We start from the raw sequence: 25,190 nt of genomic DNA on the forward strand, positions 1-25,190 counted from the left end.
CCTACTTGCTTTCACTTGAGTTCAGAATTAAAATGCCACAAACAATATGAATATATTTTTTTACTATCAAAAGAACAATGACAGATGTACAAAATACCACCAGGACGAGTGTTTCAAAACAATTTCTCGCTCTCCCATATTTGCTAACCGTCAAACTAATTGGTAGATTGGATAGAATTCAAAAGGCTAAAACAAACCCTGACTTTGATGCATCTTAGTCACAGCAAAACGAGGGTATGGAAAGCATTGGAAACGCCATTGTCGTTTGTCAACTTAATTTTACAGTAACTGCTCACAAACTCATTAATCACCTAAAATGGCATGTGTGGACAGTCTGCAAACTTCACTTTCAGAACCAAAGACTGTTGCAGTAATGTTTGCTGTACAAATCAAATGGCCGATATGCAAATGCAACAGACATTGGTAGACTTTTGGCTCCCCGCCTCCCCCTCTGGTCCTGCCCTCAGTGCTGACATACAGCACATACTGACATTTCTTCTCGGCCACTCTTACCCCTGCCTTGAGAGCCATCTTCACAGGAGTAGAAGCTACTTCTAGTTTTAAGATAATCTACAAAACAGAACCCATTGATCATTACATACAAGTCAAGACTAAGCTACGAGTGCTGGTAATGCCGGATGGTGCTGTGACTGTCCTAACATACTGTTACTTATGGGGGGGATTAATTGCATATTATAGGACGTGAAATCCTTTATCCTTGGTTACTCTCCACAATTCTCCCTAGCTGCACTGGAATATCTATGCTTCAAAGTTATGGATAAATGGGATAGGTGGGACATGGGATACTTACACCATGGGTCCTCCTGACATCTAGCTCTCTAGAATTGGCTCTTATCCGACCTTATTTCCACCATGGATAATTAACGTTATTGGCAACATTAATTTCCACACCTTGGTCCACCATAGTATGACCTCCCCGACTACATCCTTTTAAAAACATTTCATATCTAAAATGTATCTTGTGCAATATGGCACAATAGCTACAATATCCCATTTCCCCGGCTGCTGGCAGTGCTATATACACACACACAGGTGTGCCATATGCATTTCAAGAGGTACTTTTAATGTATTAACTATTCATATTTTGTGACCAGCTTTGAGTGGAGCTATAGTTTTATTTATATACATAAGTGCACCATAATATATATTTATCTCCTGCATGCATTGCATTAATTTCAGTGTTGATAGATGTACAAGAATAAATCATATTTTAAAAGCCCTGAAAATGATGGAACACTGCAAGGGAGAACATTACAGTAAGTAGACCAAACGGAAGACTTTCCTAGACAGCAGACTATCTAGCCTCACCAGCCAGATCAAGCAAGATTTTTTCCATTGATTTATGATGGGAATACCCCATTCCAAAATTAAATATTACAGTGCACCGGTTAGCTAGCCTCGATACCCAGGCTTTCATTTCGTCTACCGGTTAGCCTATTCAAATCACCAGTGGCGTGCACAGGCCTTTTGGCAATGTGCACTTTTTCTTCTTTTGTAGAGTTACACTGTACAGTATGTGGACCATGGTGACATTGATCAATTCTTGATAAAAAAAAAAGAAGCTTCTAATATATTATTTAGGCCCCACAATCTATAAATCTCACACTATGAAGGCAACCGGCCGGTTCCACGCGCTGCACAAGGTGCCCTTTTTTCACTTGAGCACCTGCCCCTCTAAATGTCTGCACGCCACTGCAAATCACCTTGCTAAAATAATGACATGAAAACTGAACCAAAACAAACTGATTTCTTAATTATTTCACCCAAAAAGCTTATGACAATTATATGACCATTGACATACAAATAACACTGTCATTCAGTTACAAGACAATGTGACTTAGATAAAAAATATTGGCCTACCGGTAAGTCACATTGTCTGTCACCGTCTCCACACCATAGCGCAAAACGGTCTTAAGCTGCGCACTTCTTAAACTGCGCGCAGCTTAAATTCTGAGTTTTTAGACAGCTGGTGGATGGAAAAGAAGCTCCACCTCCGCGGAAGACTTGAGCGGAGGAGAGCGTTTCCGGGAATCTGGCCGTCGCGCAAGTATTCGGCGGAGGTGGAGCTTAATTTCCATCCACCAGCTGTCTAAAAAACAAAAACTCAAGCTTTAAGCAGCGCGCAGCCGAGAACGTGCGCAGCTCTTTTGACCGTGTGGCAGCACCTTTTGACTTAAACAACATAAAATGGCCTATGTCACTCTCTTGACATAGGCCATTACTGTGGTGGGAACAAAATAATATAGGTGATACCAGAGGTGGCCAGTGTCATGAAGAGCGGATTTAGGCAAATATAATTTTCCTCAAAATAAAAAGAACGTCAGCCATTATTTTAGGAACATTTAAACTGCCAACTTCCATGTAAAACAAATACCTGTACTGACAGCCCTTGAACTGGATCCATTATCACCTCCATGGCCCTCTAGTGTTCACAATATTAATGTGCAAGGAAAAACATGACTTCAGTGGATATCATGCAAGGGTGGCACAGTATAATAATGGAGCATATTAGATTGGAGCTATACAATCCAAGACAGCTAATGTCACCAAAATGTGGAAACATTGTCTTGACTAAGAAAGAAAATAAAAGTACGGGCCATTCTATCTAGAGCAATTGGTCCAGCAGTGGTGGTTGTGATATTCACTGTGATAGCAGATTCAAAATGATGTTGTTTGACAGATGTACATGCCCTTTTATTATTGAGTTATATGGTGTTTGGAATTCTTGATATCTCTTGTCCGTCTGATTAATTGGATAATGGGAAACTCAAAACACTGATCAGTTCAGGTGAAAATAGAAAAAAAAAATCAAATTTGTTTCCATATATAAATTGGCTATACATTTCATTTCATTAACAACCTGGAACCGTTTGTCATATCATCACCTGTCTGTTCGTTTTAAAGAGTTCTAAAGGACGAGGTGTGTTAAAGATTTATAAAATAAAAAAATATCCTATTCGATTTATACCTGGCCAGTCTACTTTGCACACAAAAGGAATGGCTGTTGGTACAGTAGCTGCTGACTTAAAGGGTATTCAAATATAATCTGAAGTATCAAAGTGCTTTTCCATGTTGTAAAAAGGAAGGTTCAACACTAAAAAGACACCAAAACATTTTAAAGAGGACCTAGAAAGACGTAATAGACAAACAAACAAGAATATTAAACCAGACAACCAAACCATAGAACAATTGGCAGAAGCACTCCCCTGTGCTTAAAGGTCAAAGCAGTCTATTGCAGAAGCCACATCTGAAGACGTTATTTAAAAAAGGCTGTAGTCTGAATCAAACTTCTGTATGCAATCTGTCTTGCATTCCTTAAGCATGAATCCAAATCTAAAGTAGATGACTGCTTTTTAGTTTTAAGTAGACAAGCCAGGATTGGGTTTGTTCAGCTGACAGTGTCTCACGTGTTCTGCTAAAGCGAGGCTTGACAGGTGCATTGACAAACTCTTGGTCGTGCTCAGTTTAGTGTCCAGGGTCAGCTGTTCTCCTGTAGAAAAGTAGATAGGGTGTGGATGTGGTACAGGTTTTGGGAGAGCAGGCTCTCAGGAAATCCTCCTCCTCAAACAAACGCACCTCCGAGTCGTCAAACAGCAGCCATTTGCCTTCGTATTCCAGGAGCCTGTTGAGAACCTGCTGCTCAGTGGCCTCCATTCCACCTCCACACACAGCTGTAGATGAACCCTGTGCTCCTTCGTCAGCCTCGGGCTCCTTCTTCAGTTCGTTCTCTGAGTTCTGCCCAAGGCTACTTGTGTTTCGCCTGCGCCTAGATGGCTCTGTTGTTTTGTCTGGCTGTTTGCTGCTTCCGTTGGTCAGTTCATAACTAGACAAACTCCTCTGGCCCCCTAGGAGTCCCACTGCACCCTCTGACGACTTCTTGCAAGCCGTTTTGCCAGAGACACTGCTGGCTGAGTTTGTGTTAGCATCTCCATTGCTGTGCTCTCTCCCTCTCAAGCTAAATGACACCTCGCCATCATCGTAGTCCAGAGTAGCCTCTTCTTTCTGCTTCTGTTCACCGGCTGCTACCCCCTCCGCTCCCTCCTCGGTCTTGACTTTGTTTTCACCCTGCGGCCAGAGCCTTGTGTCTTTCAGGTCAGACATACGGATGTAGGTGGTGTAGTGGCCACTGCTGATAGTGACGCCGCTGTGCATGACCACAGCGAACAGCTCATAGCGTCGCCCCTCATTAGCCGAGGGCTGCGTGCACCACTCCTCTAGGGACAGCGTCAGAGGGGTCTGAAGTGGGGTGTTCACCTTAGAGAGGCCCGCATATGGGTCTAGTCTGTGGAAGAAAGAGTAGGGGAGAGTTAGTCGGGTCTCATATGAATGAATCAGACATACTGTTAGGGAGACGTTTTTATAAGCCATATGAACATTTGACCTTCTTCCGACTGAGGTTTGTGATGTTCTACAGAGACAAGAAAAGTGTGAAACCTCATAGTATACTCACTCTAAACTGTTGGCAGAGAAGCACTTGAGGTGAATGGTGACAACCTCTGGAGTTTTATCAAACAAAAGGCTCCTCTCTGCCTCGGCATAATGGTGGCAGGTCTCACAGAAGTACTTGTCCTCTCCGACGATGCGCTCCACAGAGGCAAACTGGGAGATGGCCCACTTCAGAGTCTTCACCTCTGGTTTAGGGTCTGGAGAGACTAGAGTGGAGAGGAATTCATACTTACAATGAGACATTACAATCTGACATTATTAATTTCATATTAGTCAATAAGCACTACTACATCAGTCTGCAAGGATACATGCACGTGTTTTCAATTAACACTGGTGTTTGTGTGCATTTAACACTGGTGTTTGTGTGCATGTGACTATGCTGATATACTGTGCAGTAGCCTGTGTGCAGTAGTAATATTCAGTATAAAAAAGTAAGATACTCACCCTCAGAGAGATCAGCTGGGCTGCTGGGTTGGTCCTCCTGTACAGGGACACTGATATCTTGGAAGTCCTCCCTCCTCTCTGTGTAGTTCTCACACTCCAGACAGCGAGTCCTCAGTACCAGGCACCCCTGGAACAACCGCTCCATCAGGTCCAGGCCATCTGAACACAAACAGTGAAGCCACGATTTTCATCACCACTCCTAGGTCAAGGCCCTCATAAGCTGATGCACCACAGAAAGCAACATTACATTTACTGTGTGTCAATTAAGTGACTGGCAGTGCTGTTAGACAGACGCAACAAACTTGAAAGCAGGCATTTCTCCTTAAGTGTATCATGAAAATGCAGACCACCAAAAAAAAACAGCTCTGTGCATCTGTAATACCAGGTTTTCACTACTTTCCTATGTGAATTTAACCATATGCAGACTACCTTCACATATTCCCTCTCCCAGCTGCAATCAATGTTGCCCAGAATTTACAACTTAAACATGTTGTCCATGAAGCACTTTAACAGCCCCATTCTCTTACCTTGACTACTTGTCTTCTTGTTTTCAGCTGTATTTGGACTGGAAGGCGCTGGACCAGCTTTCTCACTATCCTGTCCTGGTTTGTCCTGGTTCTTAGCTACAGTAGTGGAACTGAGCTTCCCCATGCTGCGGAACTTAGAGAAGATACTGGGCTGCTTCCCAGAAGGTCTCAGCCAGGCCAGCCTGCTTCTCTTTTTTTTCTTTCCCTCATCCTTCTTTGGGGTCTTTTCACCTTTCTCCTCGCTGTCACTCCCATCCTGCTCCTCTCCATCCTTTTTCTCCGCCCCGTCTATATTGCTGTGCATGGTGATGTCACTGGAGGACTTCCTCTTGGAGCGGGTCATGGGTCTGCTTGACGGCTCTGCATCAGATGTCTTAGACTTGACAGATTTGGGTTTCTTCTTGGCGTTTCCTGCATCTGTGTCGCTCTTCCTCTTGCCATTGCTTTGGCCTTCCTCCTCTGTGGTAGCGGAGCTGGAGCTCACACAGGTGATGCTCTCTGGTTTGACATCTGGTACATTTTCATCCTCCTTTTCTTCAGGCTGCTCCTTCCTGATGGTGACGCATGCCTCCTGGATATATCCCAGGATGCACTGCAACACTTCCTGGGCATCATGTTGTTGGTATCCTTCATACATGGTGTTGAGTTTTCTGAAAAAACAAATATGTACAAAAAGTACACTTTAAAAAATGACAATACTGTAACAGAAACATCAGTACAATACAATAGATTCGGACCACATTTGCAGAACAGTGGTCTTATTACTGTCAAAGCTCTTTGCCATTACTTTCAAAAACTAAAAACAAACAACCATCACATTTATTATTACATTTGTCTGTGGTAAAGTAAACATCTATCAAACTGCCAGATTACAGAGGTGTTTCAAAGCAGACAGTACCGGAGTGTGTGGAGTATTTTGCGAGGTGGTGTGGCCAGTTCTCCTTCACTGTGGTCGACAGGGTTGAGCAGGAAGCTGGACTGCAGCTGCTCCATTGACATAATCAGACTGTTGAAGTTGCCGAGTAGCTCCATGTGAGCTGGTATGACCTCCTCAGAAGAATCTTCTTCCTGTTAATCACACAGTGATCACAAAATGCTTCCAGTGAGAAAATAAAAATATACACTGTATAACCAATCAAATGATTTGTAATTTTTACATCACAATCCCTGCCAATTGAAAGAATAGACATGGGAGATCAAATCTAGTACAAATACTTTTTATTTGTTTTTTCAATGAAAGAAAAAACACAATTTTGTAATGTGTGCTGAAATTGTCCTAAAACCATGGATTTTGCACTGACCTCCAAGTCACTTTTAGCACTCTCTTCCTTTGGTTCTGCATTTGTTTTGTCTTGACAGGCGGAGAGGCTGTGCAGATTTTTGATGCCATCTCTGAGCCCTGGGCAGTAGTAGAGCACCTGGAATAGAAATGATCAAACATTTGATGTGACACTGACTAGAATAGCCAACTAGTTGGAATAGAGGGTAGGCACTAGGCTCTTTTTTTCCTTTGTTTTAGTTTTTCCATTTGTTTCAATGAAACATTTATTTTTTAAAGGACACTTGAGCCAGTATAACATCTAAATGTATACATACACAGTATAAAAATAATGACTTGTTGGAACTCTTTCATGTAACTGTATTACTTCTTAGTGCATGAAATGTGTTTCATATTACTGCCACAGAACAAGGCATGACAAACAGCTTCCATGTACACACCTGCCATGGTTAGTCACCACCACAATCTTCCAACTGATGCACTTAGTTGCTTAAGAAAAACACCATATTTGATGCCTAGTGCACCCATAACCATTGTTTTTTTGTCCATTTCTACCAACAAGTCATGTTCCATAACAACATTGCATGGTGGGTTTGTGCATGCATAAAGTGAGTGGCAAAGTGAGTTTAACGTCATTTAATGCAATCAGATTGGACTTTTCTGTTTGGATGTATGGGCTGTCAGAAAGTAGTTTTTTGCCACTCAGTAGGCATTTCCGCATAACTTCCAGGTATGATGATGTGGATGACGCGCATACCGCATACCCTCCATACATTATGGCCACGTTACATCGGTTTACAAAATTCGATATGGCCAACTGTGTACTGCACAGGTTGGTTGTGGCCACTTGTACATGTGTGTGTATAGTTTACTTCTTTTCCAGCTATATAGCAAGTGTAATAGCCAACTTAGCTCTGCAATGGCTCATATTCCACACATTGCATATATTCCACACATTGCATATAAAGCCATAAAACACCCCAAGAAATTGCAGTAAGTGTTCTATGGCCATTAAATGTAATACCTGCAATACATTCCATATACACCGGTATATGCAATATTATTTACATCTATTCTATACAAAATTATTGGTGTAGAGGAAAAGTTCACAATGTGTCGCATTGCTATTATTTTTGCAGAATGTTCACCCAAACATAAGTGATTAAAATTGGTGATTTTTAAGAGGAAAGCATCGCAGGGTTGTTATTCCCTACCTGTAGAATGCTATTCAGATAACAAGTGTTCCCCAGGTTGTTCAACCCCGAAAATGGCACCACAATCTCGCTCTTCTCACACGACATAAAAGGTATTGGGGAGGCTGGACATGGATCAGGGAGAGGTACCACCTGATCAATATTGCTGCACAATGGGGAAAAGGCGCATGTTAACATTAAAACCAAGTTGGCAACCAAATAACACATGAATTCATCCCACCAACCCAATTATCTGACATATACTGGATAGTGGCATCACAAAATGTTCTCCCCCCTTCCCAATGGCAGCTTCTGAAGGGATTGATGGGGCACCTACCTTACTGCAGGCTCGTCCTCCTCGAGGTCTGCCGTTTTAGGTTCATCTATCGGAGATTCATTAAAATCCAATGCTCGTTTAGCTTCCTTCTTCTGAAAGAACTTGAGGGACAGCTTACTTTTCTTGATAGGGCTCCCAAGGGCCACCATCACGGTTTCACCTTGTAGTCCAGGCATCTTCCACTGGAACGCCCTACCAACAGCCATTAAGACATGTGAATCTCTTGACTCTTTCAAAACTGCTCTCAAAGAGCACCTACGGAAGGTAGCCGCAATTTGCAACTCTAGATTTTTTTATAATGGGATGAATCTAGAGTTGCAATACTCTCCATTGACTCCCCACTCATCCAATTTATGTTTGCAATCTGCTTGTATTAAACAACGTTAAACTCACCAACATTGCAGCTCTAGGCCAAGCTTGAATTATCCTCTTTCAATCTGCCGAGCTTTTGTGTCATAAAAATCCAAATTGGATGAGTGGGGAATCAATGGATGGAGGGTATTGCAACTCTAGATTCATCCCATTATAAAAAAATCTAGAGTTGCAAATTGCGGCTACTACGGAAGGTTGCAATTCGAAACTGGTCCCCGTAAATAAAGTCAGAGTTCCCCCCAACCCTTTTCACCATACTGTACATGTTTTTCCCTTTTTTACTTATTACTTTTTTTTTTACTTTGATGATTTCCTGATTTTTTTTAAATAGAATTGAATATTTGTACGTTTTTAAATGTTCAGATGAATTGAAAATGGTGGACCAATAAGTCGTGTACTTTTCATGGCGTCATCCACAAAGTAACAGTTTGTATTGACTTACCCATTCTACATACTGTGAAATAAAAATTTCAATCAGCCGTTTAGCATCAATCTGATTCTGACCAGAGAAGAGGCAACAGCGCTCCCCACTGGCCACAGTATGAACCAAGCAAACAGTCACAAAGTCTAGTTTAGACTTCACTTAAACCAAGCTATGCAAGTACTAACAATAAGCATCATACATGTATAGTATATATAACACACAAGATAGGCAATATCCGTCGTTCTTAAGATGCACACAAGACTGTCGGCCACACAATATGACATTACATAACACGATAGTTACGACGTACTAACCGGCAGTTTGTCCTTTGCACCTGACTTATTTGTGCCCCTTTTCACTGGGAACATCAAGTCATTAAACGTTGAAATATGACGACGGATTAAAACAAATCTAATCTAAATCGATTACTGCTGCGATTAACAAACGAAAGGGAAGAGTTCTTGTCGCACACACCCGGGCCACATCGGTGTGGTCTGTGGTGGTGCGAGAATGAAGTGGGAGGAGGGAAAAAAAGACAACACGCGTTTCTAACAGTTCCGTACCGAGATGAACGACACGCCAAAAGCCGTGCGCTGGCCGTAGATGTATCACTCACCTCTACTGGTTCATTTCAGGCATAAAATGAAAGCGGTTTCTTTAAACAATTCACGAATTTTCGAGCCTATTTGCAGAGCACAGATTCAGACGAGGCAAGCAGAAGTTGGCGCTTTTTCCAACCGCAAGACCCACCGCTACACGGACGGAAGGAGGCTCAAAGCCTCAAACAACAGTCAAATGTGCCAAAAAAGAACGAATCATTATTATCTAAAAGAACTGCCACGACCATATATTGCCCGAGAATGCACACAAAGATGTCTAAATAAATATAAACCGAAACAGTGCATGTCGCAGATGTCAGGCTTCTCGCCAGACGCCAATTTGACGTAGGACCAGTGGAACGCGACTGGTACTATTATGGACGCCATCTTTGTAAGGTCATATCTCCACCTTTTTATCCCCCCTCCAAAAAACGCTACTGTGAATTATTCATTTTTGTTTCGTCGGTATGCAGGTGTAGGTGATGTGTGCATTGCTGTATTTTAAGTGCTTTTCAGTTTCCTTTTTTAAGGAAATAACAATATATCCGTATTCCGCATCTATAACTTCTATGAATCATAATGAATGGCACCAGCATAGATCCTTGGTAGCTACCTCTATGGTAGCTACACAGTATACTTGAACCGCCAGGGGGCGTTGTCTGACATAGAAACAGATGTCAGCGCAGCATCATTCGTGCGTTTTGGACCATCCTCTCATCTCATCGCTTGACAGCCAGCAGGGTACAGCCTTCTACGAATTTAACGGTAAGACATGTTGCCATATTTTCATTTCCCCTCCTGCGAGAATCAAATAAACGCTAATATGTTTGGAATATTTACCACGAGACTGTTAATCACGGCATTGCCTATAATTTCGAGTGATTATGAATTGATTGGATGTGGTGTGCTCTGACTGCAGCTGTGCTGGTGTTGGTTAAATCGGCATGGGAGACGAGAGTCTCAATACCTGGAGCCAGGTATAAGAAAAATACATGTCAGGTGTGTTGCAATTTGTCAAACGGCTCGCATACAGCCTTTACCCGCAGTATTATTTCCCTAAACGGCGGTGTGCAGGCTACAGGACAGCTGCTGCTGCTGCAGCGTGCCTGCTTGGTCAGCAGCCCCTATATGCATGTATATCGATGGACCTGAGCTGTGTCTTGTCTTAAGTATCGAGAATCTGCTCATAATCTGGCTTGGTTAAGTCAAGTGACATTGTAAAGGCAGCTTATGCAATTTAACTGTGAGAGTGAGAGTGTACAAAAATGTAATCAAATTGACCACCAGTAAGGGTGCATTTTGGTTGCATGTGTCCAGTGTCAGTTGCAAATGGACACATTAACACTAGAAGATTTTTTCTGTGTGGATGATAGTAGTAGACAGCTCTCCACGGCATAGTTGCTATAACCTACTTACCCATCAACCCAATTACCTCTCTGACATACTGGATGGTGGCACATTAGAATAGTCTCACCCAATACTGTATGCCCTTAGTCTACCACTAGACTACACTACTGTGGACTGGAGGTTAATATAACGAAGCAAAACTGACGGGTTGACGACTCCGAGACTGTATTGTATACCAAAGCAAATGGAACTTTGCAATTATAGCCGATAGATTCCCCATGTCAGAATTAACAAGGCTGGGCAATGGCACAGTCTGTTCTTACCCTAGGCTCCAACCAAATTGACATTCCTAAATAATAGGGGTTTATGGAATGTATGTATGATTTTATTCTATTTGATTGCAGTATCCCTGCTTGGTATTGAATAAGCTATCTACACTACCTGTATTTCATTTGGATATTACATTGAGCAAGCTCTGGTTGACAAATACTGAGCAAGGACAATTAGGGGGATTGATGTAATGTAAGGGTGCGTGCGGATTGCAGTTCCCCATTCTCTAAATTGCTGCATGCTCTGCACCTTTCCCTGAAGATCTATCAATAATAAGGGGTTGATGTTGCATGTTTAGCTTAGGGGTGTGTGGCATTCCCCTTTAATGCATCCTTGTTGACTACCACTATTATGGAATAGGTCGTTGGAGGAGGGGAGTTACATTTCTTGTCAAAAATGCCCCTTCAGTATAGGCTATAGCCTGCCTACATTGTAGTAAGTAAGGGATCATTCTCTTTGCTTTGATCTTTAGAATGATATTACCAAGGCATACCTTTCCCTATAGAAGGCATGCAGGTCTCATGTCCAGAGTAACAGTAAGTAAAGTGGGTGGTATGGCATCTCAGGGCTCTGACTCGAACCCCCACCCCTTCATCCCCCTCCCCACACCAGGAGAGGAACATTGGAGGGAAAAAAGAAGGAGCGATAGGCTATGGTGCACTCCAAGAATGACAAGCATGTCCTGAAACTTACCTCCTGCCACCCACCCGAGCCCTCGCGCACACACACACACACACACACACACACACACACACACACACACACACACACACACACACACACACACACACACACACACACACACACACACACACACACACTGCCCTTTTTCCTTAATTACAGGGGCGGCTTGGCATAGCCTTGCATTCACTTTCTCTCAATTATATCCACTATCCCCTACCTACACATACGGTACTTAAACATGTGACATATGTGAACAAACAATCACACTCAGGGAGAGAGCTTTGTTTGCCTATCTTTGACTAATCCTCATCTCTGTTTTTGTATTTCATCAGCTAGTTTATTTTCAACATAAACATTGGCAGCCAGACACATCACTGTGGCTCAGTTCAGTGTATTGACACTGTGTGTGTGTGTGTGTGTGTGTGTGTGTGTGTGTGTGTGTGTGTGTGTGTGTGTGTGTGTGTGTGTGTGTGTGTGTGTGTGTGTGTGTGTGTGTGTGTGTGTGTGTGTGTGTGTGTGTGTGTTTTTTTGGGGGGGGGGTTGTGTAACAGAGTGATCTTTTAATAGTATACGCGTGTACATGAGTGTGCATACGCATGCACTTTTATGAGATCGGATTTCACATGTCTCGTTTGGATCATGCAGAGTAAGATTGAATCTTATGTAGGGCCTATACATTCTCTACAATCTCTCTTTCTCTCCCGGTCTCTCTCTTGTTTTCTGTGCATATGTACAGTATGTACATCTGATCAACTCCTAACTGATTCATGCTGAGGAGGTGGGTGTGTCCATGGCAGGGAGCCGTCCAACCAAACAACCATCCATCCATTCAGACAAACAGACAGAGCTAGGCCGGCCCCCTCGGTTCAGGGCTGATGTTATGAAGCACTAACTCCCCCTGTCCCACTCAGGCTGCTCTCTCTACACACTCGCTTCTCCTATTCCAGCCACTCCGTCTGTACACCAGTCTGTAATCTTCACTCACGACTCACTACTATTCATCAGACTCTAGGAGACACACGTCTGCTGGCAGATTCTTGACGGACAGGCCTCTGTCAGCAAATGACAGTTTGTCACTGGGCTTCATATCGGGTGATTGACCTGAAGACTAATACAGAGTGAGGGGGTGCGTTGAGGTGGTGCAGTGCCCTGCTTTGAAGCCTTGTCCCATCAGACTCTCACTTGCATCTGCAGAGGTAAGGGGAGACAGATAGGGAGGTAGGGTCTGCCTTCGTCTGTTGATTTTGATCTTTTCGCCGTTATTTTTTGTTTTCTTCCTCATTCAAATCTTTCTTTTGCTTCTTTTCCTCTCATCTTCTCTCTTTCCCACTTCTGCTCTGTTCTCTTTTAGGTACCTCTGCGTGTCATTGATTTTGTCTTATCCATTCACCTTTCTTTTTTTCTCTTTTTTTTACTGCTTCTCTCCTTTTCTGCAACTATCCAGCACACCCCCCATCTCTTTCAGCCCCTCTCTCTCTTTCTTTGCGTTTGCTGATATCATGTTTTCGCTCTGCTTTATTTTTCTGAGCTGTTGAGCGGTAACAAGATGCCGCACAAGCCACGCATGCACCCAAGCACACACACACATAGTATCACACACGCACGCACGCACACACAGACAGACACACAGACCGACACACACACCACACCACACCACACCACCCCCGTACACGCACGCACGTACACACACACACACACACACAACACACACACACACACACACACACACACACACACACACACACACACACACACACACACAGTGACACACACACACACATACGAAGGACATCTCTCACCCATTTGGTGCCCTCTTCCCCTCTTTTACACAAATGTGCCTACGTTAATACATTTTCATACTTTCACATGCATCACAATGGTGTGTTTTTTGTCGGTTTGGGGGTTTCTTCCATTTCTCTCAATACAGTCTCCCTCCATCTAGCACTTGCATGGCTGAGCTATGTTTGAGATTACTTCCCTACTGGCCTGACTAATGACTTTCAGCTGGAGGTCTTCTTACACACACACCCGTGCTCGTGCTCATGCACGTGTGCATGCTCACACGCATGCACACACTCGGATGCTAGACACTCAAGCAGTGCTAGAAGATTGTAGGATTTATAGATGGGTCTTGTTTGGAAAGCTCGTGCACCATGCACTTGGCTGCTCCTTTGTGGCCTGCATACATTTCTCTCACTGCCCTGTCATGCTGCAAGAGTGCATCCCTGTGTCTCTGTCTGTCTCTCTCTCTCTCTCTCTCTCTCTCTCTCTCCATCTATCCCTCTTCCCACATCTCCCTCTCTCTCCACCTCTCTTGCTCTTTCTCTCCCCACAACCCCCCCCCCCCCCCCCCCCCCCTCTGTGCTCTTTATGGTCTAAGTGTATTCACAGTTCATCTTGGTTATTTTGCTCTGCCAGGGAGAATTGGCCATGGTTGGCTGCGGGTGTGTGTGTGTGTGTGTGTGTGTGTGTGTGTGTGTGTGTGTGTGTGTGTGTGTGTGTGTGTGTGTGTGTGTGTGTGTGTGTGTGTGTGTGTGTGTGTGTGTGTGTGTGTGTGTGTGTGTGTGTGTGTGTGTGTGTGTGTGTGTGTGTGTGTGTGTGTGTGTGTGTGACTCATGCTCCTATGTTTATGACAGTCAATTGTCCTCGCGGGGATAGTAGCGGGGCGGCATAGCTAACCTATCGTTAAAGAAGCGCCAAATTTGGCAGAAGTGTTGAAAGATACATTGGGAACAAAACTGGATATTGGGCCATCCCAAATTCTCATCCTGGTGGGCGTGGCAGCCATTTTTCAAAATGGCTGCCAGCGGTTGGTCAAATCTTCCTAAATGACCCTCTAGCAGCTACGATATTTACTGTAGGAGGCTGAAATGTTGCATGAATGTCAAGTGCTTTCATACCAATTGGCTAAAAGGAGTGGGGCAAATGTAATGGGAGTGGCCTATCATAAAAAGGTGCATAACTTCCAAGTAGACATAGACATTTGCAAATGACCCAAAGAACAGCTGAGTAACAAGATGATGACATCTTCCAAAATAGGGGGTGTGGCAGTGGAAGGGGCCTAATCATCACAAAACAATCTTCTGTGATAAATATGTAGAGTACGACTGTCTGCCCGAGACTCTGTCTGTAGCACGACCCGTAGCACGACTATGCACGGATTTCAATTCCGTGCATACGAAAAGCCAAAAATCTGTACATATGACACTAAAATACCTCCCCATAGACAATGACGGAGGGGCGCTACTGAACTTGAGCCACGTGAGACCACTGAGTTTTAAAGTTTGGTAGAGCTGACTCAGCCCTGTTCGAGGTGTAAACCGATAGGGACAGAATAGTAATACTAAATAATATAAAACCCGAACTCGCATAGCCCAAACCACTCACGGTGAAATAGCACTTCAGTGTTTGTGAAAGCCACGCCTCCGTCAGTAGTATATGTACAGATTTTTGGCTTTTCTAGTCGTGTACTTATTTCTGTGCGATCAGGCTGACCGAGCAGTCAGCTAATTAGGGTCGCGTTTGGATCACACACAGCCTGCACTGCTCAGATCACACAGGTGTGATTTTATACTTACTGTTTCACACACAAACACACAGATATATCTAATATGTAATTTATAATAATTGGCATAATAGTGTAATAAAGGATAATAATTTAATACAACACTCTCAAACAATGGAACAACACAGCCATAAACGGAATCACTGGTGACCCAGTGTGTATAACAGAGTCTGCTGGCACATTCTCACTCACAAAAGCAGAGGCCTGTGCACCGAAGAGCCGCCTTCTTGCACCTGCAGCGCACATCCAAGTATAAAGCTTGGTCTGGGCGAGTCGACTTTTCCCCGAGCCCTTTCAGGCTGACCCAGAGCCAGTCGTGACACACAGCCGCAGAGAAAATGCGCCCGGTGGGGGCACAGGGCAGCGGACACAGGGCGGGGTCCCCCTGAGGGGTATACCCGGCCGACCCGCCGCCATGTTGAGTCCTCCGGGCAGACTGCATGGACCCAACTAGTTTACCTCTTAACGGTTTCACGCCCTGTTGAACACTCTTCAAAGTTCTTTTCAACTTTCTGAGGAGACGGTGCCCCGGGGCGACGGGTGCCGCTACCGGCCTCACACCATCCACAGGCTGAGCCTCTATCAGAAGGAGTCAGGCCCCCGATTGACACCCAGGCGACGGCCGTCTCCTGTACGCCACATTTCCTTTCGCCCATTCCCCCGATAATTGGGGAATCCTTGTTAGTTTCTTTTCCTCTGCTTAGAAATCCCTAAATTCAGCGGGTCGTCTCGTCTGATTTGAAGTCGTTGGTAGGGGTCACGGCTCCTCCGGGAGGGGGAGGCTCATTCTCTCAGGGAGAGGCGACTCTCCCCGCTTGTCGGCCGGAGTCCGCCGGGATGCCCAATGGGCTGCTTGAGATGCAACGGTCCACACGTGGACTTTGGGCCCCACGTGGGGCCGTGGCGAGCGGTTCGTGTCCTCCGGACCCCTGCGCGAGGGTGCTCGGACCGACAGTAATGATCCTAATGCAAGTTCACCTACGGAAACCTTATTATGACTTATACTTCCTCTAGATAGTCAAGGTCTGGCGTCTTCCGAGCACTCAGCCATTTTGATGTAGAGATATGCCCAATAAGCCACACCCCCTTCTTGGAAGATGACCAGATGACTCAGTCTGTTCTTTGGGTCATGACCAACCTTTCCAAAAGAATGTGTATACACATTTGTATGTCTACTTGGAAGTTATGCACCTTTTTATGATAGGCCACTCCCATTACATTTGCCCCACCCCTTTTAGTCAATTGGTATGAAAGCACTTGACCTTCATGCAACATTTCAGCCTCCTACAGTAAATATCGTAGCTGCTAGAGGGTCATTTAGGAAGATTTGACCAACCGCTGGTGGCCATTTTGAAAAATGGCTGCCACGCCCACCAGGATGAGAATTGGGGATGGCCCAATATCCAGTTTTGTTCCCAATATATCTAGTATCAACACTTCTGCCAAATTTGGCGCTTCTTTCATAAAATGAACGATTGGTCTTATACAGTATACTGAGTTATGCCGCTGCACTAGCTATAGATCAGTGGTTCTCAAACGTTGTTGACTGCAGTACCCCCTTTCCCTGTTTTCTAAATCCAAGTACCCCCTTTACCCGATTGACAATAAAAGTCCAGTTATGTCAATGTGTTCAAAATAACACAGCATGAGGTCACACACTGATTTAATTTGTGCATTTCATTTGGTTTAAGATCACCAGGTTCACACATTTATGATAGTGAAATTCAATTTTTCACTTTCTCTTACATAGATGTACTTTTGTACGTACAATACATACATAGATTCTTCAAATGTATAGATGGATACAGAGTTCAGTTAACCGTCTGGTGCTGAAGGGAACGGGATCATAAAGTAAAGTGTATTATGTCCTGGCATAGATCATGGTTCCCCTGTGTGGTCTGGTTGTAGAAACCAGACTATTTGTGACTGTGACCTCTCTACATCAGCCAATCACTCCATTCCGGAGGTACTACTATATAGGGAAGGCTTATAGAAGCTTAATCTGATGGATTATATTGAAGCTTTATAGGTACATGTACAGCATACACACACACACACACACACACACACACACACATACACATTACACACACTGGGCCCACCCAGAAGCTGTGAACACTCTAGTGAGCATGAGAGCATGGATGCTCTTTCATAGAGTCCCCCCCCCCCCCCCCCCCCCCCCCCACACACACACAGCTCTGAGGACTTTGTCAAATGAATAACTAACCATGTCATTCTCCTGCTGTGCATTTGCACTACAAATATTTCTACTATCTCAATTAAAACACTCCCCTTTGACTTTCTTAACATATTTGTCTACTACATGATGAACACAATTACAGTATTGGAAAACTGTGTTTGCATCATACACCCATCAGCTAATAAACATCACCGCCGGATCAAAGCAGATGGCGTGCCAGGGAATTGTCACACAGTGTCATGTTGTGTTTGTGTGTCTTGTGCATGACATCTGTGAACTGCTGGAAAATTGCAGGTCACTTTCTCACCAGTCTAGAGTGCAGATAGATAGGTGTGTGTGTGCGTGCGCGTGCGTGCGTGCGTGCGTGCGTGCGTGCGTGCGTGCGTGCGTGCAGAGTGCTTCCTGGCACAGAACTTGGCCATGTGCCTAGTTCTCCCACATCCAAATTGTCCAGAATTTAACATTCACTGACTCGCCCACTGTGTCTTCTTGAAACTTGTGCCTTTGTCCGCGAATGTCTTTGTGTGCCCACACAGTGGGAATATATTTCGTGTGTGCGTGCATGCACTCGTGTGTGGCTAATTGGGTGTGTGATTGCTTGAAGGGGTAGGAGAGTTAAATTTCCATCAAGCCAAAATAATCCATGATAAGGCCTAAAATGAAACGAAAATTGGTGTGTGTGTGTGTGTGTGTGTGTGTGTGTGTGTGTGTGTGTGTGTGTGTGTGTGTGTGTGTGTGTGTGTGTGTGTGTGTGTGTGTGTGTGTGTGTGTGTGTGTGTGTGTGTGTGTGTGTGTGTGTGTGTGTGTGTGTGTGTGTGTGTGAAACAAACATCCTGCAGGGCATTTGCTACAGCAACACTTGGGTGGATTTTGTATTGTTTTATCTCCACCAGATCCCCAGTAAGAAGCTGTTCTTCTCATGTTTCACGGCTGTAAGAAGCTTTGGGGCTTCTTAGGTCTGCTTTATCTGAGGGAAGAAAACATATAAAGTCTCTGTCTGCTATTCAAAGACCAAGTCCTCTCTGAGAAGACACACACACGCACACGCACACGCACACATACGCATACACATACACACACACACACAGACTCATGTGCACAACTGCACATGTCTGCTCATACTTGCATAACTCTGTAATGTTTTATAAAATTGAAAAATGTCAATCAATATATTGTTTAAAAAAATGTATACATAAATATATATGCATAAACGGGCGTGGACTGGGCACCAGAGTTGGGGTCCGTTACTCAAAAAAGTTAATGTTAATGCCTTACATTACTTGATTACTCCCTGTAGAAAGTAACTAGTTACACTACTCGTTGCATTACTTTTGCGTTACTCCATAAAATCGCCTGAGATGCATTGTCACACAATTTGCCACTTAACAAATCTTTATAATCTTAATAAGGAGGTCATACACAAGATCTTTCTTTATGCTCTTTAATACCAGGTTGTTGAGTGAAGGAATACAACAAAATGCGTGTGCACACTACAGCTGAGCGAACGTCTAGGGATTGCACTGCTAATCTCATTTCTTGTTGGCACACTATTCCTCTACTGCACTATGATTTGATTCTGCACCTCGCTTTCACCATGTTGCTTTTCGTCACCCTGAAGCAATGCGTACGTATCCTTTTCTATTAACGTCAGCAGGGGGCTGAGCTCCGGGTGGCCTTACCACAGGTGTTATTGCATGTCTCCCAGTGTAATCGCTCAGTCATTCTTCTCCCCGCTGTGCCAATAGCCATACCTGCTGGAGGAGATGCAGCCCTAACATTTGTCACTGTGATTTGCAGTGCCTCAGTGGTTTTCAAACTTGTTTTCCCATACGGGGATATTTTTGTGATCTAATACTTGGCATTTACTTATACCTTTACCGGTGTTGCACACCTAAAATGGCTATACAGCAAACTCTCATAATGGTGCGCTGCCTGTGCCACCTTGTGAGCTTGTAGTCTACTAGGTGCGTGACACGATAAGCAACTACTCCAAGTATAAATCTAGTAGCCTACAGTGCTGCATTCAACCTGCTTTGCAAAACATGTACCACAAAAACAACATTATATATTTTATGGTCAGCGTGTTACAACATCATTGTTAATGAAGGCCAGAGTTTGAATCAAGTTATATTCTGTATAGCCTATACGAGAATGTCATTGTTACAGCGACATAAATGCAGTCTATTGTACAGTATGTTCTGTACCCTTGCTGTGAATGCAGTGTGCTTTTGACTACAAAAACCAATACATCACCTGTCCCTTGCTACACACAGTTTGGGAACGCCTTTAATCACCAGTGATAGTGATGTGTCTGGCATTCTGTTGTGGTCGCTGTCAATTCTAAATGGCAATTCCCATATTTTCTCGTTAGTAAGACAGTAAGACAGTAACAAGCTTTGTTGTGGTAGAACTGGAGGACACTTTTCTTTTCATCTTTGTCATTGTCTCCAGTCTCTGTTGGTATAATATAATCTTTCACATAACTTATAATGAGCCGTGCCAGGATTCATGCCTGTGTTGCATTGGTACCAAGAGGTACCTGTGCAGTTTGGTATGCAGGTCAGTTGCTTCACACTCTTTCTCAGCAGAGTGATATTGTTAACTAGAAAGGTGCATTCCGTAGAGTGCAAATCTCTGCCAGCCCAGGAGGCATGCTGCAATACTTACACACTGTCTCACATAATGACATCAAACTGATTCCTTCTCTCTTTCTCTCTCTTGCTTGTCGAACATAGTGATTTTTCCGAATGCCACTTTGGATGAGAAAGTTAGGAAACCTCGTGATCATCGAGTGGTCAATTATAGTACTAATGTATTTAAACTTGCCATTATAGGACCGTGGTTAATAATAACCTTTGAAACTACCGGTATATGCACTTTAATCTTGCACACATGCATGCTCACCATAAATGCACATGGTATCTTAGTTGTCACGTCCTTTGTAAATACTGTAGGTGTACATTGTCACCTTATGGTTGCCTAATATTTTGTGTGGATGTAATGATGACACAAACAACCCTGTTTCTCTGCCATCTACGTTCATAAACGTAGCTAGGCTAACGGTACCTACTGGTGCTATCTACGCGTATGTTCGTAGACAACTGTATACTCCATATATGAAAGCGCCAATCGTTTATTTACCTTTTAGCATTGCTCCGGTTGCTATGGAGAGCCTCTGTCCCCACCGGCTATGGGATTTTTAAATCCACTCCGTTGAGCCTCCATTATAACAGGATTTTCAAAGCGCTGTATCTCTAAAGGTTCGAGAGCTGTCCATGGTGGGCCACCGCGCACCTGACGATCGTAAATCATTTGTGATTTTGTACCACATCGCTGAGCAAATGTAACTGGTTGTAATGCTAACTAAGGGCTATGAGCTAAAGCGAGTGGTGATGTGCTCCTCACTAAGGCCCCCACCTTCCTGAATAACCCGGAAGGGAAAAAAGCTCCATAGAGTGAGAGCAGACGGGTGGCATTTCTTAGGTGTGCGCATGCTAACACTAGATGGCGCTTGATTGATTGATTGATTGAAAATTGTATTAACAGTTTGCAGAATTACAGTACATTTCAAGCACAAACTCGATACAAAGGCTGTTAACTGTGAGTGGACGACCCAATTAAGCATTACACTTGTTTACAACAGGGTCCACCAGGTTCAAATCATCAAAACATTTAGAGACGTACAAATAGACACTTCTATATAGACAAAGAACAGTACAGGAATTCATCATAACAGTACAGGAATTCATCATAAAAGGAGTTAAATGAATGTAAATGACTCACACAAAGGTGTGTAAGGCCCTTGAGAGTTAAAAGGACACTCAGGATTTGACTATGTAGGAACTAAAGGCAGTTTTTGTTTTTGACGATATAACATCACATAGCATATAATATCTATAAATGTCAGACAAGACAAGCATTTTGTTAAGAAGCATGTGTGGGCCCCGACAACCGTCTTATCTTCTTGTAACCAACCAGTACAGGCTCTGATGAAACAAATCAACTTATGCCCTACAGCTGCATTGCTACTGTAGCATTTAGTTTTTCTGCAGAGTTCCCATGCATGGTGGGCGTATGTGTGGGTGAGATTAGCTGGACAGGGTTCAGTGATGTGGCCTACAGCTGGGAGGAGGGAGGGGGGGGGGGGGGGGGGGGGTGCCTGTCATGGGGGACAGAGCACCCATAGAGACTGTAAGGCTATGCCTTGTTCTTTGTTGACAGCCCAGCCAGGGGGCGATACAATAGTTTTGGTTTTCAACTGCGGCTGACAGTTCTATTATACTGTACGTGCATTCAAGGAGCTAAGCACAAGGTCTCTGAGGAGGTTAAGATGAGGAATAGCCAACGTTTATAAGGTCTTCGGGTCATATTAACATCAAAAGTCCCACTTTGCTGCTTGGCCAGTTGGCCACAGCCATTAAAGCAAACCTTTCTCTGGGAGTGGACTTTTGGCAGGAACAATGGCTTAGCTCATCCTAACATTGTTTCCCTCATTGTATCCGTGTGATATTGTACTTTAATGTGCTCCTGGCGTGAACCGGCAGGAAAAAACACAGTGTGCCCTGAGAGGAGCTAGCAGGCCAGAGGGAACATGGGACTTCCTTAATGGAACCCCTTACCAAGACGTACTATGTTGTGATTGGTTGGCTTAGGAGGCATGAGCTTCCTGTTCGTGACTCCTTGGAAAAGACCCCTCCCAATGTAAAGTGTGTGTGTGTGTGTGTGTGTGTGTGTGTGTGTGTGTGTGTGTGTGTGTGTGTGTGTGTGTGTGTGTGTGTGTGTGTGTGTGTGTGTGTGTGTGTGTGTGTGTGTGTGTGTGTGTGTGTGTGTGTGTGTGTGTGTGTGTGTGTTGGGCACATATGCTTGAGAGAGAGTGTTGTTTATCAAGCTTAAAATAACTTCTTGCTGGCAGAATGTTTTTGCAGGTCTTAAATCTTTCAAACGTGTGTATGGATGGATTTAAAAGGTATTGGGGCACGTGCTGAAATATTGTGTGTGTGTGTGTGTGTGTGTGCACATGCTCGTGTGTACATATATCATTCTCCTGGGACCAAAAATATGTGTTTGTGTGCAGAGCAGACTGACACACACACACACACACACACACAGTCACTAGCTACTCACTGTAGTGAGTAGTGACTGTGGTTTGCTGTTTATATTGCATCCCATTACTGTCGCCTGACATAGTGGGTGACAAAGAGGGACTGTGGTTTGGCAGTCCTGTGTCAGTGTGGATGACTGTGTTGTGTTCGCCTCCGTGCAACCGGACACAGAGTTTGAATACATCATCTGTAGTCAAACGTCAGAGGTGGTTTTCAAATTCTGGGCTGGCACCCAAAGCCAGTTTACACATAATGAGCGTTAAACTTTTCATTCATTCAAACCTTTATTTATTCTCGAGAGACTCATTTGCAGTGTCGTAGAGATACAGTACAACTTGGTTGCGCTCTGTGTCTCACACCAAATATAGCAGATCTACAAGCTTGTAACTTGTAGATCTACTAACACCAACTACGTTTTAAATCAGTTTGTAACTTGTAGATCTACTAACACCAACTAAGTATAAATCATCCTTTAGTCCTTTTCATTCTGAATCGAGATAATGGCCCATTTTCCCACCAAAATGACTTTGGTTCTAGAACTGTGGTTTTGGAACCGCCAGCCATTTTTTGGTTCCAGTTCCGAACCAACTTTTTAGGGTTCTGAACCAATTCATTTTCAATGGACTGGTTCAACCCCTGTGGAAAAGGGGCCAATGTGTTGTGAATCTGGCTCTAGGATCAGTTGTCTCTCTTGCCTGTTCACCACTTATACCGTACATTTTTAAAGTGCAATAAAGTTGTTTTTGCCCAGTTGTATTTGTGCATGCTCCTACATCTGGCTCTAATTCATACGTGCTTGGCTCCCCCAGCTCTGTGCTCAGGACATCCCCAACATGCATGCTCTCTCTAGTGGACGACTCAACCCTAATGAAACTTTTATGGATCCCATCCATAAGCGATTCTTCTCTCCCCATCTCTCTCCCCTCTCTCTCTCTTTCCACGCACGCACGCACGCACGCACGCACGCACGCACGCACGCACGCACGCACGCACGCACGCACGCACGCACGCACGCACGCACGCACGCACGCACGCACGCACGCACACACACACACACACACACACACACACACACACACACACACACACACCCCCCCCCCCATTCCCTCTCTGGCCTAGGGTGATAATAATGGCATTCTGGGGATTCTAACGGCTGATGTATATTTAAGACAGTAGTTGCGCACCGGCATCACATACTAAAAACTGCATATCTACAAGCTCACAACGCAGCGCCTTGTGGCGCAACGCATTGAGAGTTTGTAGGTCGGCTATTTTTAGTGAGCAACCAAGTGTAAATCAGTGTAAATCTCCCCTGAGGGCTTGATTAGAGAAGAGAGGTAGGTGAGGACAGAGAGATCATGTGGAAGTAGACAGCGGTGACTGGGGCTGCAACCATCCATTATTTTATTAGCGGTTATTCTATTGATTATCTGTTTTGAATAATTGCAAGTAGTAGATCTACAAGCTGTGAGCTTGCAGATTGGCTATTTTCAGTACATTTTAAAATAGTTGACTTTTTTTTGCATATAATGGCATGCCCAAAGTATTGATCGATTATGAATTGATTGCTTTATTAAAGGAGAATTCTGGACTAGCTGTTTTCTTACATAAATCTACAATACAGGTGAAAAAATGTCCACCACTTCAGTGGCCCCCAAAAAATTATATATATATATATATATATATATATATATATATATATATATATATTATTTATTTTAAAAAAAATTTCTTCTTTTTTTTTAAGCGGTCAAAATAAGCAATTTACTGCAAAACCCCACCACGCATACTCAGAGCTATGGTGGACTCTGGATGGAGTTGACATGTTTCACCTGTACCTCATTCCAGGATACTAGACCGGTCACCGGTGCCCGGCTGTAGAGCACCAAGTCGGTACCGATGGAAGTTGGAGATCCATGCCCCACCCGGCTATGCAATACCCGTCAGAGTACCCGTTCCACCCATCTGTCTGTGTCCCTTTTATGCCCATATATGGAGATTTCTGTATCTGTCTCTCTGTGTTCCTTATATGGGGTTATGTGTCAGGCATGCCTAAATGGAGTTTTGTGATGTCAGAACAGGCCAGCTCCATATATGGACAATAGGCAGGGGCCCTGTCCAGAGAACTTTTGTGGCGGTTCTGGACAACCGTGGGTCCGACCGGTTCTACACCGGGCACTGCACTCACTGTGGGGGTGTGGAACGCGCGTGTCGAATTTGAAGTCGGTGGGGTGAACGGTTCTCGAGTTACGTGCATTACAGCTGTACACACGTACAGACATACATTCAGACAGACAGACAAAGATGTGGTACCTTTATA

At 44.0% G+C, this 25,190-nt stretch overlaps 2 protein-coding genes across 5 annotated transcripts in view; one reads left to right on the forward strand and one right to left on the reverse strand.

Moving 5' to 3' along the window:
- Positions 1–1,753: 1,753 nt before the first annotated feature.
- Positions 1,754–10,013, reverse strand: usp1 (ubiquitin specific peptidase 1). Of its 2 annotated transcripts, none has more exons than XM_079505727.1 (9): positions 9,660–10,013; positions 8,248–8,439; positions 7,932–8,076; positions 6,740–6,856; positions 6,337–6,506; positions 5,439–6,088; positions 4,912–5,070; positions 4,472–4,673; positions 1,754–4,303 (listed from the first exon to the last, which is right to left on the reverse strand). In XM_079505727.1, the coding sequence occupies exons 2-9, from the start codon at positions 8,421–8,423 to the stop codon at positions 3,487–3,489; spliced, it is 2,436 nt and encodes an 811-aa protein (XP_079361853.1). In that variant the 5' UTR covers positions 8,424–8,439; positions 9,660–10,013; the 3' UTR covers positions 1,754–3,486. The 2 variants fall into 2 exon arrangements, with proteins under 2 accessions (XP_079361853.1, XP_079361854.1); XM_079505728.1 differs by lacking the exon at positions 9,660–10,013 and adding an exon at positions 9,358–9,633.
- Positions 10,014–10,353: 340 nt separating this feature from the next.
- Positions 10,354–25,190, forward strand: part of kank4 (KN motif and ankyrin repeat domains 4) — a 92,273-nt gene continuing 77,436 nt past the window's right edge. For 2 of the 3 annotated variants that reach the window (XM_079506358.1, XM_079506359.1), the window contains exon 1: positions 12,955–13,199. The gene's annotated coding sequence lies outside the window, so the exon portion shown is untranslated. Of the gene's footprint in view, positions 10,408–12,954; positions 13,200–25,190 lie in introns of those variants that run through there. The other variant, XM_079506357.1, reaches the window with a different exon arrangement.

The sequence above is a fragment of the Electrona antarctica genome, assembly GCF_951216825.1.
Source record: "Electrona antarctica genome assembly, chromosome: 7".
Classification (NCBI taxonomy): Eukaryota; Metazoa; Chordata; class Actinopteri; order Myctophiformes; family Myctophidae; genus Electrona; species Electrona antarctica.

What these genes read in the sequence shown, in the direction of transcription:
- usp1 (XM_079505727.1), bottom strand. Translation starts at nt 8,423, where the DNA reads ATGCCTGGACTACAAGGTGAAACCGTGATGGTGGCCCTTGGGAGCCCT. An exon ending in AAAATACTCCACACACTCCG is followed by an intron (nt 6,089 to 6,336) that starts GTACTGTCTGCT and finishes TTGTTTTTTCAG; the next exon opens with AAAACTCAACACCATGTATG. An exon ending in CAAGAAGACAAGTAGTCAAG is followed by an intron (nt 5,071 to 5,438) that starts GTAAGAGAATGG and finishes GTTTGTGTTCAG; the next exon opens with ATGGCCTGGACCTGATGGAG.